Source organism: Gopherus evgoodei, chromosome 1 (genome assembly GCF_007399415.2).
Source record: "Gopherus evgoodei ecotype Sinaloan lineage chromosome 1, rGopEvg1_v1.p, whole genome shotgun sequence".
Lineage (NCBI taxonomy): Eukaryota > Metazoa > Chordata > Testudines > Testudinidae > Gopherus > Gopherus evgoodei.
Genome location: NC_044322.1, coordinates 109,300,330 through 109,325,561, shown reverse-complemented (window position 1 = coordinate 109,325,561; position 25,232 = coordinate 109,300,330). Strand labels below are relative to the sequence as shown.

Sequence of the window (25,232 nt, the reverse complement as noted above, 5' to 3'; positions counted from 1 at the left end):
CTCCTTTATCAGCTGGGAGTAACTTGGGGGATGTTCCTGCCGTTCTCTTAGTCAGAGATGAAGTAGGATCGGGTTCTGATACTGAGTCCCTCTTACAACTTGAGCCAGTCTGGTCTGATCCATCTGCTCAGCAGTCACTGCTCCCCTCATAACAGCTCTCTGAAGCAGTCTCTCCAGCCTCTGTATATAGACTGAAATTTTCTCACCCCTTTGCTGTCGGGAATTAAGGAATTCACAGTAACTGTCCTCAGGGTCCTCTACGCTCCCAAGGTATTATCAAGGGCCTCTAGGCAGTCCTTCACACTGACCCCAGGGTCAATGAGCTTTAGGGTGCGAATTACATCTAATGCTGGGCCACTAAGGCTCTCTATTAGACATCTTCGCTTTTCTACATCGGGTACTGCCCACTCCCGCAGCATTTCAGTAGTATGCTCCGACCAGAGTTCAAACTCCTCTTCCCCAGCAAATAACCTTAACTTACGACAAGAGTTTGACGTAGCATAGGCCAACACAATCTTTTCTAATATATGCCCCAGTGCTTTTGCCCAATCATAGGCTGCGGCTGCCGCCCCTGAGCTAGAGGCTGCAGGACCGGGGCCCAACAAACGTGACATATTAGCCATTATACAAACAGTAATTTCCTCAAAACATAAACACAATTATTTCCCAATACAGTGGAACACTCAACAGGTGCTTGCAAGGGGTACTGACCCAGGGATCCTGGAACCTCTCGCAATTCACTGGGTTTTGGAACCCATGTCCCTTGTCTAGCAAGTACTACTTAATTTAGGTTGAGTCATTTCTGTCATAAAGCAGTCTCATAGTTCCTCATTCACATAATTAGGGTGACAGCACTTTTTTTTCCTCCTGCCCCAATAACAAAGAAATTGAGGATCCCAGCTGTCAAAATAACCATCCCAGGCTGCCATGGGCTTATGCTAGGTGGGCTGGGTGTGCCAATGCAAATACCTGGAATTCCTTTCCACACTCCCTGAGATTCTTTCCACACTCCTCATAATTCACCACCAGATGTCAGGGTAGAGCTCATCCTGACTCTGCTTACATAAGTAAACATTCAATTGTTGCTTTGCACTAAGAAAACTAAACAGATTTATGCACAAGTTTGAAAATGTCATCCTCTTCAGAGCAGCTTAAATTGATGATCTGTTCTAATATTTGTATGTGAACATTTCTTGTTGTGTATGATTATACTTCATCTTACAAAATGTTTCTTCATTTAGGCCCTGATTCAGCAAAGCACTTGAGCTGTCCACTTGACTTCAGTGGGACCATTTATGCTTAAAGTTTAGCATGTGCAAAGGTGCTTTCCTGTATCGAGCCCTTTATAATGTGCGGGGTCTCTCTCATTTACAATTCTGGTGTTGGGATAGGGGTAAATGTCTTCTAATGTCTAGCATCCATCTCTTCTTGCTCAGTTGGAACTGGACCAGTACTGGATAAGGGATTTAATTTTGTTAGAATGCAGGTGTCAGTAAACCGAACTCTTCACATTCCAGAGAACGATCACTGGGGTTGGGGGAACTGAGACAAAAACATTTGATTAAAAAAAATCCAAAAGGCTTGATAGATTAACATTCAGTATGGGTCTTTTCTGTGTGGCTCATTTATGGTATTAGTATTGCAATATTAGTTATGGGCATTGTGGAAACTCAAACATATAAAGAAAATGTGCATGTTAGCTTAATAGTTTATAAGATGTCATTAACAAATCTGAAACTAATCTCTACATTAGCAAGTACAGAAGCCTAATATAAAAATATTTATTTATTAGCATGATTACAAAAGAAAACAACCTCCATAACACCCAGGACTATCATGATCACACGTGGTAAAATGATTGGTACTACATGCTGATGGATATCACTGATCATGCAGAATGATAATGTTTACTCCTTTGAGTGCTACTAATGTTCTAATCAGAATATGAATCAGAGCTACAAGAACCCATTCTGTGCTGAGAATATGTACACTTTGAACCATCATGTTGGGATATTTCTGATAGATGTGTTTTTGCAGTTGTATCTGAAGAAATGAATATATCTGATGAAGAATCATCACTAGGACTTGAGTCATGACAACATCCATCTAGAAGTGAACAGTTTGAATGACTTGTATTACATTTTGTGGACTTTGATCTATGTCTGTCATGCCTAGATGATCTTTGATGGTTTAAATGCTTTCTGTGAAGAGCGGTATCTTTATCCTGTAGTCTTTTATAACCATGTTCTTTTGGTTCTGTACAATGTTGTCTTGGTTTGTGACAACAAGATTGATTTGTTTTTAAAGTTCTAGGTCTAGTTCTGTGGTTCTTGCATGTTTTCATTTCTGAAGATGAACAATTGTCAGGGGGCATTTGTGAAGAGTGGTTACACTCTAAAGGTTCAGTTGATGTTGACAGAATTATATTTCTTTCATCAATCCTTTTTGATGGAGAGTTAATGGAGGAAGTATTATGGTCTGGTTGTTTTTCTGAATGTTCTAAGTCTTGACCATTTTCTTTAGATTTGTCTGTTGATAAATGCAGTGGTAGTTGATTCAGGTTACTATGTTCAGACTGATTTTTCACTACAGCAACGTCTTTTTTCAGTTCTTTGCAGTCTATTTCTGTGATTGATTTGGCTTCATCTTTTGTTGGGTTTTCTCTTTTGTAAATGTTGTAAGTATTAGTTATTACTGGTTCCCTACAATAATAAAAATAAGTTCAGAAAGTAATATACATTTTTATGAATTTGGATAACAATTTAAAAATTCTTACAGCAGAAACCTAATTTATAGTCTGATGTTGTCTCTTACTTTGAGGAATTAACACTGTGCTCCAGAATTCAAAAAAACGTTATGTGTATTTAACCATAACATCTTAATTATTCGATAGCAACTATGTACTATATAATGGGGGGAAAAGCAACTCACTGTTTGTTCTTCGCAAATATCGAAGTAAATATGTGCATCAACACTATTACAGCCAATATCAAACCAGTGACCGCTACACAGGCTATGATAATGTGCTTTAGAAGGCCTTTAAGATCTGCAGCTTTTGCTTTTTTCTTGTCATGAATACCTAAAGGAAATTATACAATTCCACATTAGAGGGGGAAATGAGTGTATGTTCTAAACATGGCCGCAAATCATAGTAAAACATTCTTCTCCTTTTGTAATTTCTTTGCATTAGTAAAAATCCTGTTACATTTTTGCATTAAAGTAGCACCAAACAGAGCTCTTTAAAGTCATGCAACTTGTGCACTTTGGGATATGTTTTTGGTATATTTTCTTGAAATGCTCTTATGACAATGGCAATTTAAATATTTTGTATAGATCAACTAGTAAGGATGGAGCCAAATTCCCTCCTGTCTCTACTCCCTTTCCAATCACTCAGATCAGTAACAGACAAGCATACATGAGAACCACAATACATACTCTCCCATTCATGCCAGTAAAGCTTTGCTAGTAAGGCCAATCCTGTAGTCCTCAAATGTCACCAGGAAGTGAACTGTAATTTCAATATTTAAGGACGGCTGTGAAGTTTTATTATTTATTTAAACTCAGCACTGTATTTAGTGTTTACATCATTGCATCAATTTTAAATACAAATTATCTTTGCCTTGGAATCTTGCTGTCATAAGGACATTTCAAACAATGCATTGTGGATCAACTCACCAGCGACTTAAATGGTGGGGTAAATTAGATGTCAGGTGCAAGAAATGGAATATTGTAACTTTCACTGATGTGACACTTTGGCCCTGATTCATCAAGATACTCTTACACATGTACCTAACTTTAAGCTTATAGACTCCTGGGACTACTCATGCTTAAAGTTTGGCAAATTTTGACATTTAGGCCTCAATTCATGAAGGTTCTGTACTTAAGAACCTTCATGAATTGAGGCCTAAATGTCAAAATTGGGCAAGTTTACAGCTGACATGCATTTTACACCACTAATTAAAGTGTAAAAGGATATTGAGTCTGACCACAATTGGGATTACTCATATGCTGAAAGTTAGGCAAGCAATGATGTAGCTTGATAACCAAAGCCCTCAGTGGGTGTGTAAAAATAAGTGTAATCACTGATTTGGTATTCTAGGGTCAAATTCAAGGCTGGTGTAAGTGGATACAACTTGTGTGGAAGTTAATGGTAGCTGCTCCGGCTTATGCTGGGCCTGGAGTTTCTCCCAAATGTGTTGAGGATGGTGTGGATGTAAATTGGAATGAGGAGGGCAGCTTTCATTTCCCTGCTCATTACAACACTCTTCCACGCCATCAGCACAAAGCTACACTTGTTTTGCATAGCCAATGAAAGCCAAACTTGCAACTTTTACTTTTTCATGCCCTAAACATGTTTAATTTACAGCACTTTTAAAATATCTGCTAAATTTGGCTTTACCACCATTTACTTCAGGTTGAATATGGCCCTCTGTTTCTTCCCAAATACTTTTCAACCTTGTTTATGAGAGCTCTAAAACAGGACTCGTCACTACTCCGTATGTGCCTCTGTCACACAATAGCTCCTCCTAACTCTCCTACTCTTGTAATTGAAATGCATGGAAGCATCGTAATAATGGAGATGAGTGAATAGATGGTCATGCTTAATAAATGTATTTAAAATAGCAACAAGCTATAGTTTAAAATGTCTGATCAAATTGTAGGGGGCTATGTGTAATAATGAATCACCCTTCTATCTCTTTCAAAGAGTAAGATTTAGGGGAAGAAATTTCTGAGTTTCTGTCAAACAGTCCTGCCCCTATAAGTAAGCTATTTGCTTCTGTGACTTGTCTCTCCACCCTGTCCCCGCCCTCCCATACACACACCGATTTTCATTTATTTCTTCTCCCCAGACCCTGTTCCTACTAGTCTCCGTCTCTCTTCTAGTGTCTGTATTGCTTTCCTTCCCCCATTCTTAGTTGCTCTTCCTTTTTGTTTTGTTAAGGAGAAGAAGGAAAGCAAGGGGTGTCTTGTAGGACCCATTTCAACATTTTACTTAATCTCTCTACCCTTAATATAATTCATTGTGATGATCCCCCCCTTCAAAGTCAATCAATGATGCTCCTTCAGCTGAGTTGAGGTTGTCCCTAGAGAGATGATTATCTTCCCTCAGGGCTATGTGTACTGCCTCTGCAGTAATCTGACCTTGGACTCAGATGCTCTGCCAGTAAACATTTGGCTTCAGAACAAAGCTTTGGAAGCCAAGAAAAATCAGTATGCATAGAAGCTGGACACATGTTGTACTAAATCTACTCCTTAGAAACTGCACTCTTAATTCTGGCAATCTAATCTGCAGCAACAGTACTCTGGAATCCAAAAGCCAGCATTTATAGCAGTAATTTAGCATATATCTCACTAAAATCTACTAATGTAAATAAAAATCTCTCAGTGCAATAGAGAGAGACTACCAGCCAGCAATGCTGCTACTGGACTCCACCTTATTCTCTCCAATAAATGCCACTAGTAGCCCTTTCTTCCCATAGTCTAGTTTCTAGGAATCACATGCTGTAAGTTTTCAACTGGATGATTGACTGTTTGAGGGAAAATACATCCACCCATATTTATTGGTTGCATTCATGTTAAAAATAGCAATACTGCATTTATTTAACCTTTTTTTTATCTGTCAGCTGAACTTGATTCCATAGATAAAGTCCTGCTAACCCAGAGCCATACTGGTGAACTATCTGTAAATTATTTTCTTGTGACTTGTTTGATGAATTCTGAAACCAAAGCCATGCAGCTTGAGTACAAAATTAAATTTAGTAAATAGGTAGACCACAGTTTTTGTATCGTATTTAGCTCTGATTTCTCATGTCTCACTTTATTAGATGCTTTTATTGTAATGTAAGCAGCGCAACAACAACACAATCTGCCCTTTTAATGTTGTAATTGAAGTGTATGCAAACAAATTGCCATAGCCAGAGAAAAATGTTTGCCCTCTTTCAGCTGAACACACACAATACATTTTAGCTGAATAAAACTCAACTGAAAGGCATAAATCAAGAGTTTAAAAATAGCAGTAGCTTACTAAGTCAATAAATACAGGACAACAAAGCTGAAATTATACCCCTGTTGCATTAGGTAAGACTCCTTTTAACTAAACTACAGTTCATTTTGTTGAGATGGGCAGGCAGAGCAAACTGGTATTTTATCTATTTGCCTACACTAAAGCCTTGACTTAATGTGCAGCTTTATTTTTTTTAAATAAGTAACAGCCAATATTTTACCTTCATGCTCTTTAAAAAATTCAAATCGTTTGGCATCCTTCATGTTTGCCTTTGTTGTGACACTTGTAGGCTCTGTTTGGGGGGGAAAAAGAGTAAATTCTAAGTGTGTCTTAATTAGTAGCACAATAAGCACTAAGGCAAATTATGGCTTCTTAGCAATCACTTATTCAGCCCATAACTGTGACATGCTAACAGGTTAAACGTAGAGATGTGGTGAGCCCATACAGGCATTTCTAATGCACGTATGGCAGAGATATCTAGACACTAAAGTCCAGAAGATAAACTTAGAAAAGCTTTTTCTGATTGATTTTGAAAAATTTGACAGTTACTAATATTTTAAAGCTTGGCCTCTGACACTGTGCACACCTGCAGGAGTAGTTACATGTCTAACTACCGGCTTTGTGATTGCAAAACTTTCAGGTACAACTTTGGAGCTCAGTTTGAGGCAAGCGCAGACTATGACCCCTAATATTTAGGTGCAGTCTGTTGTAGTTTAATATAAAATCAGCCTGTGGTGTGTAGGCAGTAGTCTATTTAGCAGAAAACAACTGAAGTGAAAAGCCATTTAGTGGTTATTACACAGAGCGCACGTCCAGACTAACCCGCAGCATCGGCGGGTTAAAATCGATTGCTCGGGGATCGATATATCGCGTCTAGTCTGGAGTTCCGGAATCAACACGGAGAGCCGCGGACATCGATGCCGCGCCGTCCAGACGGGTGAGTACCTCGATTTTAGAAATTCGACTTCAGCTACGTTATTCCCGTAGCTGAAGTTGCGTATCTAAAATCGATTTTAATACCTAGTCTGGACGTGGCCTAAGAGATAAAACTGGAGACATTACGTACAGCAGACATTTTGATTTGCTACTCCAGTTTATAATGAATGGATATTACCTGGCACAAATGTTACTTTAAATTGGTCTATATTTTCATCTGAGACTTGTAGACTGCGACTTTGTCCCTCAAAAGGTGTCTGTGTCTTGTTTTCCTTTTCACTGGATTCTGACTTCTCTTTAATAAGAGAAAACAACAATTAATTTAAAAATGGCATTTGTTACGTCTTCACTACCTGATTGTGACCATATCAATGATGTAATATTTCTCAGCTTTAAAAGTTAAAGATCATTTTGTATTTTTGTGAGTGAGTGATCTCACCCATCCATCCCCAGACAACCAACAAACAAACAAAACCAACCCCCCCTATTTTTCTGGGGAAAATTTAAATTATTAAAAAATAATAGTTTTCAAAATCAAGTTAACTGATGCAGATAGATAAACCAGACATATTGGGTGACATCCAAATTGCACATATTTTACTTTACTACAGTAAGAAGCTGAATAGTTTATTGACAAAAACCAAAAACACAAACGCCACCCCACAATTTTGTAGAAGCAAGTCCCATTATGTAGAACCCTGACACTATAGGCACAATATCCAGATAGAAAGTGGACTGAGCCAAATCACTGCCTAGATATATTCAAGGCACCCTGGTAAAAATGAATGAAGAATATACAGCCCATGAAAATAGCAGCACTACCAAATCAAAGATACTTAGTCTAAATATATTCGGTTAGAATTAGATGAAACCACTCCCCACTGCCACATATATATTTCACACGTATTACCAATAGGCCTTCATCTCCCCCCTCCCCACCCCCAAAAAAGCTTTGTCTATGATAGGAAGGTGGGATCATGATCATGCTTCTGGCCGTTTGGTTTTAAAAGAAAGTATAAACACATTTAATGTGCTTTTTGTACTATAAGATTCTGCTCTAAAGCTCACTGAAGTCAATTGGAGTCTTTCCACCAGTCTTTCATCCAATTTGAGGATGACAATTAATATCCCTTTTTCTGGTTGTACAGTAAAATGTTTTATATTTCAAATAGTTTGTATCCCATAATATTAATGTATCAAAAAGGAAATGGGTAACTGAAATATTGGCTCATACCATGTTACATCAGTATAAATACAAAAAGTAACACTGGTAACAAAGTCAATGTACAAAACGCTAGTCATGTAACTGAAAAATATCTAACAGCTAATGCAATATTCAACACAAAACTAACAATTTATTAGAACCAGCTTCCACTACAAACTTCCATATGCTGAGAGGGACAAAAGAAGGTTAGGGGAGAAGTGACTTTAAAAAAGAGCAGTGAGGAAGATGTGGAGTAATGGGGAGGGTCTCATGGGAAAGGTTCTAAAGACTCTGTGGATCATTATTATTGCGAACCCTAGAGGCTTCGATACCATTGTGCTCTAAGCTCTGTATAAACTCACAGTGAATGACAGTACCTACTTCAAAGAGCTTACACTCTAAAAAAAGAACAAGATACAACAAGTGAATGAGATAAACAAGTGAGCTAGAGGAGTGGGGGGGACAAGAAATAGTTGTACTCCAGAGCAGTGGCGTGTGCAATTCTTAGCCCATCGGTACCAGTTCTCAAGTAGCCACAGCAGTGATCAGGCTGCATTGGCCAGCAAACATCCTTCTTCTGAAAAGGAGTTAACAGCAATATAACTTATGTATGGACAGTGGACACCACTTAAAAAATTGACATTTGGCAATCTGTACTACCCTTTTCTTGGAACAGGCAATAATTGTGATATAGTGGGACAGTGTAGTATCTACTGCAGATAGGTAATTACAGTAACTCCTCACTTAACGTTATAGTTATGTTCCTGAAAAATGCGACTTTAAGTGAAACGATGTTAAGCAAACCCAATTTCCCCATAAGAATTAATGTAAATAGTGGAGGTTAGGTTCCAAGGCAGCTTCCCCTACTCTGCAAGCACCAGAGGTGGGGGTTCAACCTTCAGCCCACCCACTCCACTCCTGCCCCCAAGCCCCCACCCTTGACCCGCATCTTCTCCCCCTTTACTTCACTCACTGCATCCTGGCTCCTCCCCTCTCTCTCCCCTCCCTTCTAAACGCCAAGCCAACTGATTGCCGGGTAGGGGAGGGAGAGGGGAGGCACGCTGAGTCCTCACTCCTTCACCGTCCCTTCTGCCTGGGGCAATCAGCTGGCTTGCTGTGTTCGGGAGGCAGGGGAGGGATGGGGAGCCTGCACGCTGAGTCCTCGCGCCTCCCCACTCCCTTCTGCCTCCAAAACGCTGCAAGCCAGCTGCTTGCCGCGGGCAGGAGGTGGGGGGAGGGGGGAAGGCGCTGATCTGCAGAGTCTGCCGGCATGCGGGAGGTGCTGGAGGGAGGGGGCCATAGGGAGGCTGCTAGTTGTGGAGAAAGCAGGCAGCCAAACGACGTAAGAGTGGAGCATTGCACAACTTTAAATGAGTATGTTCCCTATTTGATCAGCAACGTAACAACGAAACAATATTAAGCGAGACGACTTTAAGTGAGAAGTCACTGTACCTACCTACATTTCTAAAGCACCTGTCACTATATAGTCTATATGTATGGCCTTAATATCTACTGGCAAGTTACTATTTTTTAATGGCAACCACGGTATCATTTCCACATGTCTAATTTTCAATAACTAGGATATCCCAGAGAGGCTGTGAACAGTTTGTTTGTAGGTGAAAGAATGGATGCATGCAGGAGAGTATGGACTGATCTTGAGCAGTGTGATTGGAAGCCTGTATAAATTACCTAGAATATTCTACGTGGGGAAATCTGAGGAATATTAAAAAAAAACCAAAAAACTTTGCAAAATAGAAGCAAGATTAATTCCTTCAATATGGGATATAAGCTTTTCTGTGGGAGCCTAAAATTGTATGAATAGGAACATAGTCACCAATTGTATGAGGGACCTGTGAGGAGGAGAGCGAAGATGAATAGCATTAAGTTAGAAAATGAGCTCTGACCTATAAGATCTTTACCTGGAAATAGCAATCGCTAACAAAATGCCAAATGGCACATCTTTCAAAATCAGTCTGATGGTCTGATCTCTCTTCCAGGCATGGAAGTAAATACAAATCTTTCTCTGGCAAAGCTTCACTAAGCAATTATAAGTAAGTGAAAGAAAGCTTTTTTATCATGCAATTAATGAATTTGCAGGCTTCAGTAGATGATGGCTGTATATGAAGGAAACTGTTATTGCACATGCCAAATATCAGACTTCCATGTATTGAAACAGAAACAGTTTTGTTCCAAAGCATCAGAATATCTTAAATTCTCCAGAACTGTTTTCCTTTGTACATTGGGGACAGTAACACCTCATTAAATCTGCAATTTGGTCTTTAGCATACCTGGACTTTCTCAGATGAATGAAAGAAGTGATAATACGTATTGTTCCTAAGTTAGATATATCACTTCCTGATCATTTTTCCCTGAGTTTATCTCACAGGTTCCAGGTTCTTTGGGGAGAGAGGGACAGGAACAGAAAGGGCTCATCAGGCGATCTGGGGACCAGTTACTTACATTGTAGGACTGAAAGCAAACCCAGGAACATTGGTCAGTCACTTTCTATGGATATCTACCATAGGTGCATGGGATAGCATGCCAAAAAAGTACCACCACACCATAGGGTCACCATCATCTTATGATTGCACAAGATGTAATAGGTTCATCTTTAACAAGTTTAGCAAAAAAACGACTGTCTGCTCATTGTGAAATTTTCAAACACTCAGAATTTGGTCAAATCCAAACCAGTTCCTCTGGAGTAAATCCACATATGTACTATTTGCCCATGAGAACTATTTCCATGACAAACTGCAGTATTCAAAGCACAGCATTTTTGACTGTTGGGTAGTGAACACCAAAAGTTGCAAGAATTTCAAAGTAAGGAAAATATGCTTTCCTCATTTTCCCCTCAGTAAAAAAAAATAAAACTGGCTGGATTATTTTTGCTCAAAGTAACCAAACAGAATTCACCTTTGGACAGAACCAGCTGTGGAAAACATGAGACGCCTAGAGGCTTAATGTGTCAGTCATGACTGATAATAGGATTTTGTCAGGGCAGGATTAATGAACTTTTAAAGCCCATGCCCAGGACCCCAGCTCCAGGAATCACATTATGATGACACAATATCAGCTTGCTTTCTTTTCTTTTTTTCCCCAAAAAGGAATGCCTAGCCCTCCTGCTTCCAAAGAAAAAAAAATTAAAAACATGAGCCACATGTAACCAATGCAGTGAGGCCTGCCTGAGTAAGCTGGCAGCTTGGAACAATGTCTTAAGAGGTGTGAACTACCCCAGCCAGCTCATGTCCATCTAAACTGCACAAAAAAACCCACAGCAGCAAGTCTCAAAGCCCAGTTTGACTGACTCAGGCTCACTGGGCTTGGGCTGTGGGAGGCTCAGAACTGCAGATGCTCAGGCTTAGGCTGGAGCTGGGGCACTGAGACACACCGCCATCGCTGGGTTTCAGAGCCTAGCTTCCAGCCTGAGCATCTATACTACAATTTGTAGCTCTCCAGCCCAAGCCCTATGAGCCTCAGTCAGGTGATCCAGGCTAGCTGGAGCCATGCCACGAGTCTTTTATTGTAGTGTAGAGTGACTTGAACTGACATATGTGAGCTAGCTTTATTCTAGCTAGCTGGGGTCCTGGAATAGTGAAACTGGCAGCATGAGCTTCAGCACAGGCTAACCTCACACATAATTACTCAGTCTTCTTGACAGATTCATACAGCTCATGCTGCCACAGCCTTGCTGATCCAAGACCTGCATTAGCTAGAGAAAAGCTTGCTCAAATATGTTTGCTTGAGCTGTATTCACAGCCAGTGCCTGCAGTCTAGAAGTACCCACTCTGTGATTTTAGCTCTAAGCCCCATTGCTCTGGGCGGGACCACCAATCAAAACAATCCTGATGCTCCTAAGGGGAGGGGGAGATCCCTAGTCTCACTCCAGGGCGGGAGCAGAGGGGGAATGGAAGGAAGGGGGCTCCATATCCCTGCCTCTCTGGGAGACAGGCCCTCAACCACTATCACTTCAAGTGAGAGGAAAGGTCCTGGCTTAAAGGTGTAGCCCTGAATTGCCTTAATCCTGCCCTAGTTTTAATGCCCAACAATTCAGCAGCCTGCTATAACTTTGTAGGATTGCACTTTGTTTCTGAAGCTGCAATGAGAAAGTTGCCAAGCCATTCTATGGTGCCTTAAAGAACAAAGGTCCAATACAGATAACTTCAAATCTCAGCTTCAATAATTTAAAAAAACTGGTTCATAAAGAAACCATTATAGATAGACTTTTATAAAATGTTTTGGACAAATTCATTTTTAGAGTAATAATACTGACATAAGTGAAGTTACTCCAGGGATGAATTTGGTTCAATAATGAAAGAACTAGATTAGTATAAATGTTTTAGGGGAAAAATTCATTATCCCTTGAAAGATTTTTTTACATACTAATCACAGAAGGACTTGCTAGCATCTCGTGTTTCAAATACAGAATAATTTGCAAGCAGAAGGATCGCACAACAAATATTTCGGTTATTCCCTGTTAATTACAATTGGCTTAATTTAAGGAAATTCCACAGAATGCAAGCTCTCTCCTGAGTAAGGTACCTCCTTTAAAAATAGATTGTTTCTAGTAGGAAGCATAAACACTGTACAAGGCAAATAGTTACAGTATATATGATAAACTACCAATCACAAAACATTTTTGTTCTTTCTTTGTCCCCAGGCCGACTCAACTCTACATTGTTCAGTGCAAATAACATCAGATTCCTGTCTTTAGAGATCTACTGTATAACATCTTGCATAAAAAAGTTAATGTCTTCAATTGTGACTCTTTTAGCATGTTGGGTCATGCTGGAGCTGTTCCTTAAAGTAGAAACTGAATGTATGATAGTAAAAATTTGAAGAAAATAAATAGTGGCTAATGAACTATCAAGTAGTGAAGGGAAGCTAGAAGTGATGACCTGTAATTAGAGTCTGCGCACTGAAAGGGCTCATTGTGTTAGACACCTGCTGGCTTTTGCAAACCCTGAGTCCCGCTGCTGCTATCACTGAATGATTCTCCACTTGCTCTTACCTAGGCAGAGCTATAGCAGTGACAATCAAAGCAGCACTCCCTGCTCTGCTCCATTTGCAGAGGTCAGGTAGATGGACAGCTCCAGCATTCAGTAAAATGCCTAGCAATGCTATAACTGCCAAAACGTCTCTGCCCCCAATCACAGAGAGGGCAGAAGAGAGCTACCAGGGTACAGTAGCAGAAAGCCTCCCTTTCCTCCCAGCAGCCAGGAACAAGAGGGTAAAGCCCTCTTTTTAGCAGCTGGGTGGGAATGGGGCAGAAAAGATGGAGTGCCCCAGCTTGGTCACTCTCTGCCTCTTGCAGATAGATGGTTTGGGATTAACTAACTGGTTTATTAACATTCAGAGTCCATTCTACACTGTCTGCTCTGCTGATGTTTCCATTGGGGAAGTGCACATCAGGCAGCACATGCCCATACACAGTTCTGTGCCGTTTTCCCTTGGGAGAAAGACTCATTCATGGATACTTAAAGTGACATGAATGTAAGTGACAAGTGGCAGGAGATTAAGCAGGGCTGAGAGTGCTCTCTGAATGTAAATAATCATTGCCCCTTATGCAATTAAGTTTCAAAAACAAATTAAAAACACACAAACCATTACTCCTGTGTGAAACTGCTTTTCCTAATGCACTTTTAAAATCATACACAATGTAAAATATGCTGAGAAGACACCAAATTACATTTGAAACCCCCAGAGTTATGTGAATGAATACCTTACAATCCATGAATTTTGATACGATCACAATAGGCCAAAGTGAGAGCTATGCCTGGCCAGCCTCCACAGTTGTGGGGCACTCCTTGCTTCCTGAGGGACATTAACAAACTTGTTCTGCGATCACCCAGCCCAGGGCCGTTCAGAAGATTCAGGGGGCCTGGGGAAAAGCAGGGGAGCTACAGTGCTTGTACTCACCCAGCAGTGGTTCGGGTCTTCGGCAGCATTTCAGTCAAATGCAGTTGAAGACCCAGAGCAACTGAAGGGCCCCTTGCTGCCTAAATGCTGGCCGAAGACCCCTACTGCCGCCGGGCCAGGGCTTGTGGGGCACTTTGGTGGCAGGGGGCCCTTCAGTCCCGGACCGCCATAGGGCCAGGGCTCGTGGGGCCCCTGCAGGTCCCGGGGCCTGGGGCAAATTGCCCCACTTGCCCCCCTCCCCCAGGCCAGCCCTAACCCAGCCCTATGGATTCTGCCCACCACAGCACTACTGCTATAAACACTGCAGTGGGGGTGCCAGGGAGTGATGCTGGGGAAGTGGTGTCTCTTCTGATAACTCTGAATAATAGGGTCGAGAAGGCTCTCTCTACCTGACTGATAGCCAGTGTTTTAGTACCTTCCTGTATCAGGGCCTATTTTAACTGATGGCCTTGGAAATTACATAAAATGATGAGATTTTCATAGAATCATAGAATATCAGGCTTGGAAGAGACTTCAAGAGGTCATCTAGTCCAAGCCCCAGCTCAAAGCAGGACTAATCCTCAGATAGATTTTTGCCCCAGATCCCTAAGTGGCCCCCTCAAGGATTGAACTCGCAACCCTGGGTTTAGCAGGCCAATGCTCTTTTGTTAGGGACACTGTATATTCTTAACTTGCTTCAGTAAATACTTCAAAACATGTTTTTCTCTTATGTAGCTTTTAAAATACTTACTATCTTAGAAGGACCTTTACACTTGTCAGCCTTGAATCAGAAAATGAAACTTGTTGGAAGCAGATTTCTAACAGCCAAGGACTACTATAATTACATCCCTATTAACATGCACATTAGTTTGCTATTTTCTTTCTATGTGCAATCAATCCACATTTCCCTTACCTTTATGTTTTTTTAAATTTTGAAGAATGTTTTCCATGACTGAAGAGTTCATACTCTCACTACCTGTTAAAGGCACCTGTGTTTCTATACAACAAGGGGGGGGGGGAAATGTTTATTTTAAAAATGTTTTTACTTCTATAAACTCAAAGTATTGCATTGATAAGTTGCAGTGCTGATATAGTTCGTTGCTTTACATGCAACTCGGGGAATTGCTGTGTTCTCAACCTAATCCATAACAAATGAACCTTTCAAGCTATTAATAAATCAGGCCCAGAAATATTTTATTTCCTTTCTTTTATTCTTTGGTTTTTTGTATTTTCAATTTTTTTTTTTACTAGTGAGTCTTTGTTCTGTATTCTCAGGGCCAACTCCTACAGTCTTTACTCAGGCAAAATATCCATTAAAGCAACATTTCTACTCAGTATTTATTGTCTGTTTTCAGTGTCTTTCTTATGACAAAATAATATTTATTCAAGAAAGGTTACTCTGAGCAGAGCACGGTTATACTATACTTTTCAATGTCACAAATGTGTATGAGAGGGTGATTTTTTTCTAGTGTTGGAAAAAGTACTTGAAAAAGAAAAGCATTTATCCACTGCAATGACTTCTCAGATCCAATTCTAAAAGCAGAAATAATAGCAGGATCAATAGGCCAGTAAACTCAATGGCAGCAGGGCATGGTGCCTCCTCCATCACTGAACTGAACACGGCATACCAGCTGATGACTGGTTGTTCAGTGGTCTACACAATGCTTGCTGTACCTCTTTCCAGAGGAAGTGTGAGAACTGCTGAAAGAGGCATCTGTTTCTTCAGGCACTCCCCTGACTACCACTGCTCTCCCTTCCCTAATAGGAGGTTTCACCTCCTAGCACCTTCCTATTTGTTTAATTGCTTGGGCTACTAAATAGGGTGCTGCATGCATCTGCACTCTTTGCATGCCCCCAGCACCAGCTCTAGGCCTATGTGAAATGTACTTGTGATTTAAGTTCAGCGGCAGCAGGATTTTTACGTGTGTACATACTATAGCCACCAATATGTTTGGTACAGCATTTGAGGGTGCTTTTTTATAGCAGGATATTTTTTTTAAATTACATTGTGTACATAGTTTAGGGGTAATAAGTTAGCCCCTGATCATGCAATCACTTATTTACCTGCTTAAATTTAAGCACATTAATAAGTCCCATTGATTTTATCTATTGAAATCATTACTAAAATCAATGGAACTGTTCATGTGCTTGAGCTTAAGCAGGTACATAAGCAATTGCAGGATCAGGGCCTTCATTTGTAAATTCTTAAAAGAACAGATGGCTATTTGTTCTCCATGCCTTTTTCTCTCTGTTCAAGAAATGTAAACATAGTTACATTTCTTATCTGGTAACGTTTGCCTCTCCCCTCCTGGCTATTGGAGGCATTCAGCACACAATTTCATAGTTTATGGATTTTAATAATTATTTATTAATAATTTTAATAATGTTATTTACCAGTACCTCTAACACTGTGTGAAGTTTATACAGCAACTATCTGTAGTCCAAGTTAAAACTGAACTAAAGATAGAGGCCTTGTACCAGATCTGCAGCTGATGTAAATTGACAATGACTTCAGTGGCACTTCACCAATTTACATCAGCGAAGGATTTGATATTCTCTGTGTCCAGTATGTTAACGTGTGTTCATCCATATTTCTAATATAACAATGTTATGTTTACAAAATATAAATATGAATGGCAAGTGAAATATACATACTATATTCTTTCTGTAAGTCCTGTAATACATTCTTCAGCATTCTCACTGACACTTGAGATTGGTTTTCTTTTACACCTTGGAAATTATATGTCTGAACACCTATAAAAAATATTAAGTTACTAGAAAGTGATTGAATCTTATATTTAAAACGTTATACCATAAATATTTAGATTTACCCATGTGATCTTCCAGCGTCTGTAAAATACGGTTCAACTGACGATGTGGATAAGTAGCAGACTCAGGCAGATCTGCAAACAAACATATGGAAACACTTGTGGTCAATTCTTCCATACTTTAATTGTAATGAACAGTATTTTTGTCAATCAAAAATGAAGATGAAAATATCTTTTGGAATGATTTAATTATGTAGCTAGTAAAGTGGGAGGTACTATACAATGAGTAGATGCAAATGGATTTTAGGGCTTCTGCAAGAACACTCTGTGATAACAGAACTAAAAATGTAAATGGCTTCACCAATGCAATGGCTCAGTGGAAGAACATACTGTAGACAGAAATAAAAACAGGCTTGTTAGATAGGCAGCTTACAATGACGGAAGAACAAGCCACACTGGAGTGTCAGAGACACTCTGGTACTGGCAGTCAGGATTTCTCAGTGCTAAGCATTCAGGTAGAACACTTTTCTATTTAGTTTTGATAGTAATAGAACCACTAGTTGCCAGTAGCTCATAAGAAAGAAAATAAACCAGAATTTAAAAAGCATTGGTCATAATTTCTAGTGAGTCCAATTACCCTCATATTCCTTTCTTGGAGAGCTCAGTCAAAAGCTGGATTGTTCCTTATTAGAATATAAATATGTAAAATATATGGGGAACATGTTTAGGCTAAGATTTTCAAGGCTGTCCATTGGAACTGGATGCCCATTAGGTTGGGATTTGGCATCCTGAAGGAAGTGTTGTGACATCCACTACTATTGTAAAAATTGGATGAAAAATTAAACTTGCCTGTCATATCCCCTTCTCATTGAAAGGCCTCTAAAATGCATGAAAGAAAAGAAAAAAAAGGGAGGGGGACGCAGCACAAGATGATAAAAACAATAAATTGCACTTCATTTGTACAAACATCCATTGGCCTGTGAAAGGTAAAACTGCCATTTAATCTTTAATTCAGCCTACTGTACCTCTGTACATATGGTGGGCAGCTTCCTACAGTAAACACAATGATGTTAGATAGGGCTTAACGTTAGATTTCCTGGGTTACATTGGTATAACTTACAAACTTATCTTTACTTTTAACACCATGTACACTAATTGGATAATATATTGAGATTGTTTCCTGAATGAAGTAATAAAGCAATCCTAAACTAAATAAATGCCAAATGCAAATAAACTCTTCCCTAATTGATTGACACTTTTGATGCTGATGCCTCTCAGGAAAAGTAAGCTATATTAGCAATTTGCCTCTGTCTGCTACCACTGAGGTGGTGGTGGAAGCATCTCTATATTGCTATATATTTCACCACTGATCTCAGAAACAGGCTTCTCAGTCAACTATGGTTACAGAGCAACAATGGAAGGTGGTGGTTCTGGAGGCAAAATTCCTTCCAATGAATGGGGAAATTGCTCTTCTTCATCACCAAATACAACAACATACCAGTATTTAAAAGAAACAAAAAGGGAAGCTTTAGAAGAACAGCTTCCAAATCTTTATCCTACACCCACTGTGGCAGCCCAGAAGATAGGTCCTCTACTCAAATTGTAGTAACAGCTTTGTCACAAAAATTCCTTGCATGACTTAATCATATACAAAATTCCCAGAACAAACTTAAAGCTGCAATTAAGGCTGAAAAAAACATTTGCAGCTACAGGGGAAAATGCCATAAAAAGGAACATATGGGCTTTATGAATGAGATCCCCTTCTTTGTCACCTCTGCAAAGTTTTATAATTTTGTGTCAAGTACAAGAAGTTTTTAATAGGCTTCCTGTAGCAGACTGATGATTAACTGAAAGTAGAACCAATTTTCACAGTTTCTATGGTGGGAAATATTCAGGGATGGAAAATGTTAAATAGTCAAGCTCTTCATGATACAATGTTTCTGAAGGGGGAAAACACATACAATTTTTTTAAAATATCTTTTTCCTAACCTGTTGATTTGCTCTCTGTTGGATAAGTTTCTTCAGAAAATGCTGAATGACTACTTGTTTTTTTCATACTATTGGTGGTCAAATCTGTAAATGTACAATGTTTAACATTACATTTTCTAAAATTGATTTGGTGAAAATGAAAATCAGTGCTATCATTTGGTTAATGTATTGGCTTTACATCAATAAAAAACCATTTGCTGGGTGAAAAGCATTTTGATTATCCAGGGATTAGACTTTTCAACAGGAAAATTCTGGTCATTCCCCTGTCCCCAAATCACATGGTCTACTTTTGGAGTACTATCCTACTCAGAAAAGTGGAAAAATAGAGACAGAGTAAATTTCACTCACAATTGTTAATTCCAATGTATCAATCTACATCCTCAGCTGGTATAAACTGATGTGGCGCATCGGCTCCATTTTCAAAGATTTTACATGTGCCCTTTGCAACAAGAGTTCCAAAGCAGAATCAGATCTTCAGTGGCATCAACTGGAATTGAAGGGACTGAACACCTTCCAAATTTGGACCTAGCCAAGGAGATCAGCCTCCGCCAATAAGCAATACTGAAGGACACACTGAGCAGCAGCAAGTGCATGTGGTCCGTACACAAAGATTTGAGATTGTATAAAACTTCAGTTTTTACGGCTGTTGCTCCTATCCATTGCTTGCTCACTTCAATCAAGCAGCTCTCCAGCTACCAGCTGAGATTTATTAAATTAGGAATTCAATAGTTAAGAGATAAATTGAAGGAGGGGAGGTTTCAAAAGAGTGAAACACCTTTCTTGAAAGCTATGTTTCCTCCCTTCATAATTCTTCCTGCATCCCTCCCTTCATCATCATTATTATTTTAGGCAGGGCTGATACCACTGCTTATTATTAAGGCTGCCTGACACTTCCTATTATTAGCTCCTATTTTAGTTGCTGATAACTTTGTGATACTTTAATTATTTGGGCTTATTATTTATTTATTTGTTTGTTTGTTTTTAGGTTTCGGCCAAAATTGTTCAGCCATTTCAGAGAACAATGTAAAAAAATTCTTGAGACTTTTTCTTTGAAATGCTGTATTACCCCCATATTTTGGAGTAGAGACTTGAAATCTGGCAGTGGGATGGCCTGTGTGTCAGGAGTGTGCCTTTTGCTATCCCTGGGAAAATTCCCCCAAGTCTAATCACATCATAAGTCTTTGATAAACTGCAGTTTGCACATGCTCAATAGAGACATATTTTAGCAGCTAAAATCTCTGAAGATTCAGTCTTCATTGAATATGCTTATGCCTCTCACAGCTCCTAGTGCTGATCAGATTGTGCATCTGCCATCCACACATAGCAATTTAGCATGCGGCAGCCCAGAGCTATGAGGGCTCAGAAGGACTCTCTCTGTAATTGCTGCTCCCAGTGGATCCCTGGGCTGGGGTTGGGCACTGGAACAGAGAGCAGGTAGACTGTCTCTCCTGTGCTGTCAAATACTCCACTGAACAGGCAACCCTTATTTTGGCATTTCCTATCTTTGCGTGCTTGACTTTACAGCTTTCATAATGTTTTTAATATAGTTGATAGCAGAAGATGGTTTCCACTATTGCTGCCAATAGAGAACTGCTTTCTTTAGACCCACCCCCAAGTTAAAGGCCTCACTTTCATGATATCTCCATCATATTGCTTACATGGGAAAATCTATTTTACAAATCTAGACCTTTTGGCTAATTTTACCCTTACCAAGCGTAACATTTTCTACTTACTAGTAAAAGGCACTTGATTTTGTACACTGTACAAGCTATTCAAAGTAAAATTATTTATTAGCACTGGAAAATCTTGTGCATTACTTGTTATATGAACTTTTTTAACTTCACCTAATTGTGAAACAAAATTGAAAGATTAAAAAAATACTATTTGGATTTATATTCCTTTGTGGGAGAAATTTTACTTGATATTATAAAGTTACAAAATAAACACCATACAGTGCCACTAATCCAATCTCAAAAACTACAGTTGGAATCAAGATACAAGATACTACTATGAGCCTATGTATTCTATAATTCTACAGACATATGCTGTAGAATTCATACTCCAGAATTGTGCTTCAGCATTCAATCTTATATTAAAAAGAAAAAATTTTCTAGCATTTATAGTTGTAAAGAAAACCTTCCAAATATGAGGCAAGCATAAATGGTTGCAGCTCTATATCCTTGATTCTGCAGACAGCCTGAAATAGCAGCTTTGGAAAGTCTGAACAACTCTCATTCATCTGAATGGGGTGTTAACTCTGAAACATGATGGCAATTAAATATCAATATTAACTAGTAAGAGGGCTCTACCAAATTCATGGTCCATTTTAGTCAATTTCACCACCAGCGAGTTTTAAAATTAATCAATTTCACATTCAGATATTTACATCTGCCAAAACCTCCAATTTCCTCTGACAACGTGTACATTGCAGTTGTGGTTTAAATTCAGTGTGCTGCAGAATTTTCCTGCATTACAAATTTAGGGACAGAGGCCCAGATCCTCAAAGGTATTTGGGTGCATTGATTTTGATAGAAATTAGGTGAGTGTGGCACCTAAAGATCTTTGAAGATCTGGACCAGAGTACATAGAATTTAATATCAAATTTAATAATGTGCAATATTACACTGATTGTATTATGTATGCAGTGCTGTCGTACATGGCTAACATGTACAACAGCACTGCAGTAACATAACAACTAGTTGTAGCCATGTTAGTTTCCCAGACCCTTAGAAGAGCTCGAAAGATTGTCTGTCCCACCAAGAGAAGTTGGTCCAATAAAAGATATTACCTCAACCACCTTGTCTCACTGATTGGACTACTCATTTTCAAATTTAATTTAGTAAAAGCTTCAAATTTTAAATGTATCTGAAGCTGATCTCCAATAGCTGCACAGGTGATTTGCTGAATCATCAAACTTTTCATGGAGTACACATGTCCTTGGGTATTATTGTTTGTATTGAATATTTTTATTGCAGTAGCAACTAGAAGATCCAGTCAAAGCTTACTACTCCCTTTGTGCTAGTTCTCTTCACACACATAATGCAAAGATAGTCCCTGACCTAAAGAATTTACAATCTAAATACTTCACTGAGAAACACTTGCATTCAGTGATCATTTACTCATGAGTAGTCCCATTAAAATCAGTGAGACTGTACATCTGAGTAATTACTCACCAATGTGAGTAAGGAGTTTACAATCTGTCTTTAAATATTATTATGGTAAAAATCATTTTATTTTGCAACAATGTAGCTTTTCACAGAGAATTAATGTTTTTTTGAAAAGAGAAAAGTATTTCATACCTGCTATAAGAAGTTTTTTCCTGTTGCTACCTGTGGAGTTTCTTTCCATATTTCCAGCCTCAATTTTTGCAAGACTTTTTTCTCTTACTTTTGTATTATTCTGTATTTTCTTATCCAGCGAACTGTTTACTGTCACTTGCAAAACATCATCTTGTACTACTACTGAATTTATTTTATTTTGTTGGTCAATAATATTGCTGGCGACAATATGCACCTCAGGATTCGCTCTTGAATTTTTTAAATTGTAAATATCAATCTGAGTTTGGCTTGAATTATCATTGGAATGGAATCTTATAGTAATATTAGTTCTTGTTAATCTGTCTTTGTTATTACCAGTATTTTTATCTTGCTCCAAATCAGGAAACAACATCCTTTTCTTTTTACCGTCTTCTTTTTTTTCATTATCCACTTCCTTATATTTTGTCTGAGTGTCCAAAAGTATATTTGGGAAAATCTTCTGCAGCTTGTTAATAATCAGCATTGAAGAACTCTTAGAAACCTGAGCTGCTTCTGTTGTCACACTGTTAGAAGATTGCATCTCTTGCACATCAATGTGCATTCCACTTGGTAATAACTGTGTTTTTACAGATGGCCCTGAAACTATATAATTGCACATATTAAAATCATAATTCTGTATGTGCACACAATAGGTGTGAAATTCAGATGGTTAGCACAAGGCCTGTGCACTATTTAAGTTTCACTTAAGCTCAATTTTTTAAAGTTGAAGTGGGATGTAAGTAATGCACAGACTTTGTGCTGGCCCTCTGCACAGGGATGAATTCTATCCTAAGAGGATAGATAAGAAATTTAGAAACTGGGAATACTTGCCTTTTACGTCTGTCATAGTCATGGGTGTGCTTAACACTTCATCTTGTTTTTCTGAAAGTTTATGTTCATGCATCATATGCTTCTGGTGCAGAACTTGGATCCGATGATCTAAAATAAAATAGGTGAATGACTACTTGTGAAAAGGGAAAAAAAAAAAAGCTAATATCTACAGTATTTTAAACTGTTTTGAAAGTGTCAAATACTACAGTAAATTGTAAATGAGAATTACTGACCATAAAATATTGCTTCTAATTTTTAACAATGAAATATATTTCTAATCCAGGAGAGAAGAAAAATAACCCCAAAACTTTTATATACAAGGATTTAATAAGAAAAACAATGTACATGGGAGGAAGGTGTGGATTATCAAGGACTTTAAAGAAACTGAGAAGGTGAGTATAAAATCCTTAGGTCAAGAGTAACCTCATCAAAATGAAATGTAAACTGAGGTGAAAAACTAACATATGTCATTAACCGGGTACTAGTTTCCTGCATTTATTTCCTCTATAGAACTGAACTCTTGGAGCTGTGCACCACACACACAGAATATGCACACATTCCCCCAGATGTATAATCACATTAAGACTCCCTAACTCTGGCACTGCACTTACAATCTCCCTAAAACCATCCCATTACCTCCCTCCTGGAATCACAACCCTGAGGTTGAGTAACACTGATCTAGATGAGTTGATGTACTGCTGGAAGACCTCTGCGTACCCCTGGTTGAGAACAACTGGTTTAGAGTGTCAATTACAAGACAATGTTATACTTCCAGCCCCAGGCTGAGTACTAGACAGTAAACAGCTAAAAAGCACTTCTCAGGAGAAGAAGGAGAGCCAGTTGTCAGTAAGCTCTGATAGGGAGACACGCTGACAAGACCAGTCTACACTTACAATGCTGCACCGGTACAGCTGCATGGCTCTAGTACTTAGTGAAGACACTACCTACGTCCCGACGGTAGGCAGCTATGTGGATGGGAGAAGCCCTATGCCAGGGGTTAGGTCGGTATAACTGTGTTGCTCAGGGGATTTTCCACATCCCTGACTGACGTAGTTATATAGATGTAAGTCTGTAGTGTAGACCAGAGCACAGGCTCTGTAGCAGTGTTTGAAGGAGCTGGGCCTTCCCAGATTCAGGAAAAAATAAGCCTTAAGGAAAAGCAGGCATGCATATAATCTGGTTTATTGTTTTTAAGGTGTATTTTCTCTGAACTGCCTTTGTTCTAATAACTAATACTTTGCTTGAAGAAGGCTTTTGGTCTCTAATTACCATTGTCATTGCTTCCAGAGGGAACAGAACTGCAGGCACTAAGTCAGACCTGCTGAGTCAACCATGATTAGTACCAGGGAACTGTCATCCAGGGCCCAGCTTGAGAGTGGGAGAATTATGTGATTCCATCCCAGGCAGGCGATGACGAGAGGCCCGAGAGGTTGGAATGCTTGAGGAGACAAGAAGGTGTCAGAGGTGCTGTTACCTGGGAACTTTGAGAGGGTGAAAGGAGGCACTGTGTGAATCTGTGACATTAAGATTTTCATCAAACTCCAGCTATTGTTAAGTGAGTGAATGTAGTTTTCTCCTTCATAAAATTACTCCCACAGATGAAGCTAACATCTGGTATGACACACACTTTCACTCTGGAGATGACAGAAGAATGGAAAATGGAAGAGGGACTGAAGAAGCATTTTCCCAAAGTGGACATCTGAGCTAGGCCTTGAATCTATACAATTATATTGAGTGGAGGTATGCACAGAGCTCCAATTGAGAATTTTAGAAACTGCTGTGGTCTGGCTGGCTGTTTGTGACCCCAGTGGTCTTGAGACCGTTTGCCTTTTTGGTATTTGGACACCAACTTCTTTATAACAAGCATTAACACATTCTGTATTCTATTTAGACAGCCTCTGAGTTAAGATATTCATTCCCCTGCTGCCCTTTCTGCCTGGGTAAAGAAAACCAAGGCAGTTTTCCAAAACAGTTCTTCAGTACAAAAATCTTAGAGCCTGTTACATATTCAGATTGTAAACAACAGCAGTCTCTGAAGAGAGATGAAGTCTAAGGGAAAAATAACAACAGAGAAATAAAATGGTTGAAATCCCCCCTCCCCTACAAGAACTACTACTAGTAGGTTTGTCTACACTGTGGCTGGGAGGTGTAATTTCCGCTTGGGTAGGCCTGCACTTGAGCTAGCACAATGAAAACAGTAGTATGACTGCAGTGGCATGGGTGGCAGCTCAGGCTCACTGCCCAAGTACAGCCATGGCTGAGATCATAAGTATACCCTTGGGCAGCTAACCTGAGCCACTGCCTATGCC

The 25,232-nt window shown here is 39.3% G+C and overlaps 1 protein-coding gene across 2 annotated transcripts; it reads right to left on the bottom strand.

The window, feature by feature from the left end:
* Positions 1–1,780: 1,780 nt before the first annotated feature.
* On the bottom strand, positions 1,781–22,664 carry LOC115646117. Of its 2 annotated transcripts, XM_030551618.1 has the most exons (9): positions 22,096–22,664; positions 18,797–18,880; positions 16,871–16,942; positions 16,695–16,793; positions 14,953–15,036; positions 7,119–7,235; positions 6,225–6,296; positions 2,932–3,079; positions 1,781–2,702 (listed from the first exon to the last, which is right to left on the bottom strand). In XM_030551618.1, the coding sequence occupies exons 1-9, from the start codon at positions 22,652–22,654 to the stop codon at positions 1,934–1,936; spliced, it is 2,004 nt and encodes a 667-aa protein (XP_030407478.1). In that variant the 5' UTR covers positions 22,655–22,664; the 3' UTR covers positions 1,781–1,933. The 2 variants fall into 2 exon arrangements, with proteins under 2 accessions (XP_030407478.1, XP_030407488.1); XM_030551628.1 differs by lacking the exon at positions 18,797–18,880.
* Positions 22,665–25,232: the final 2,568 nt, after the last annotated feature.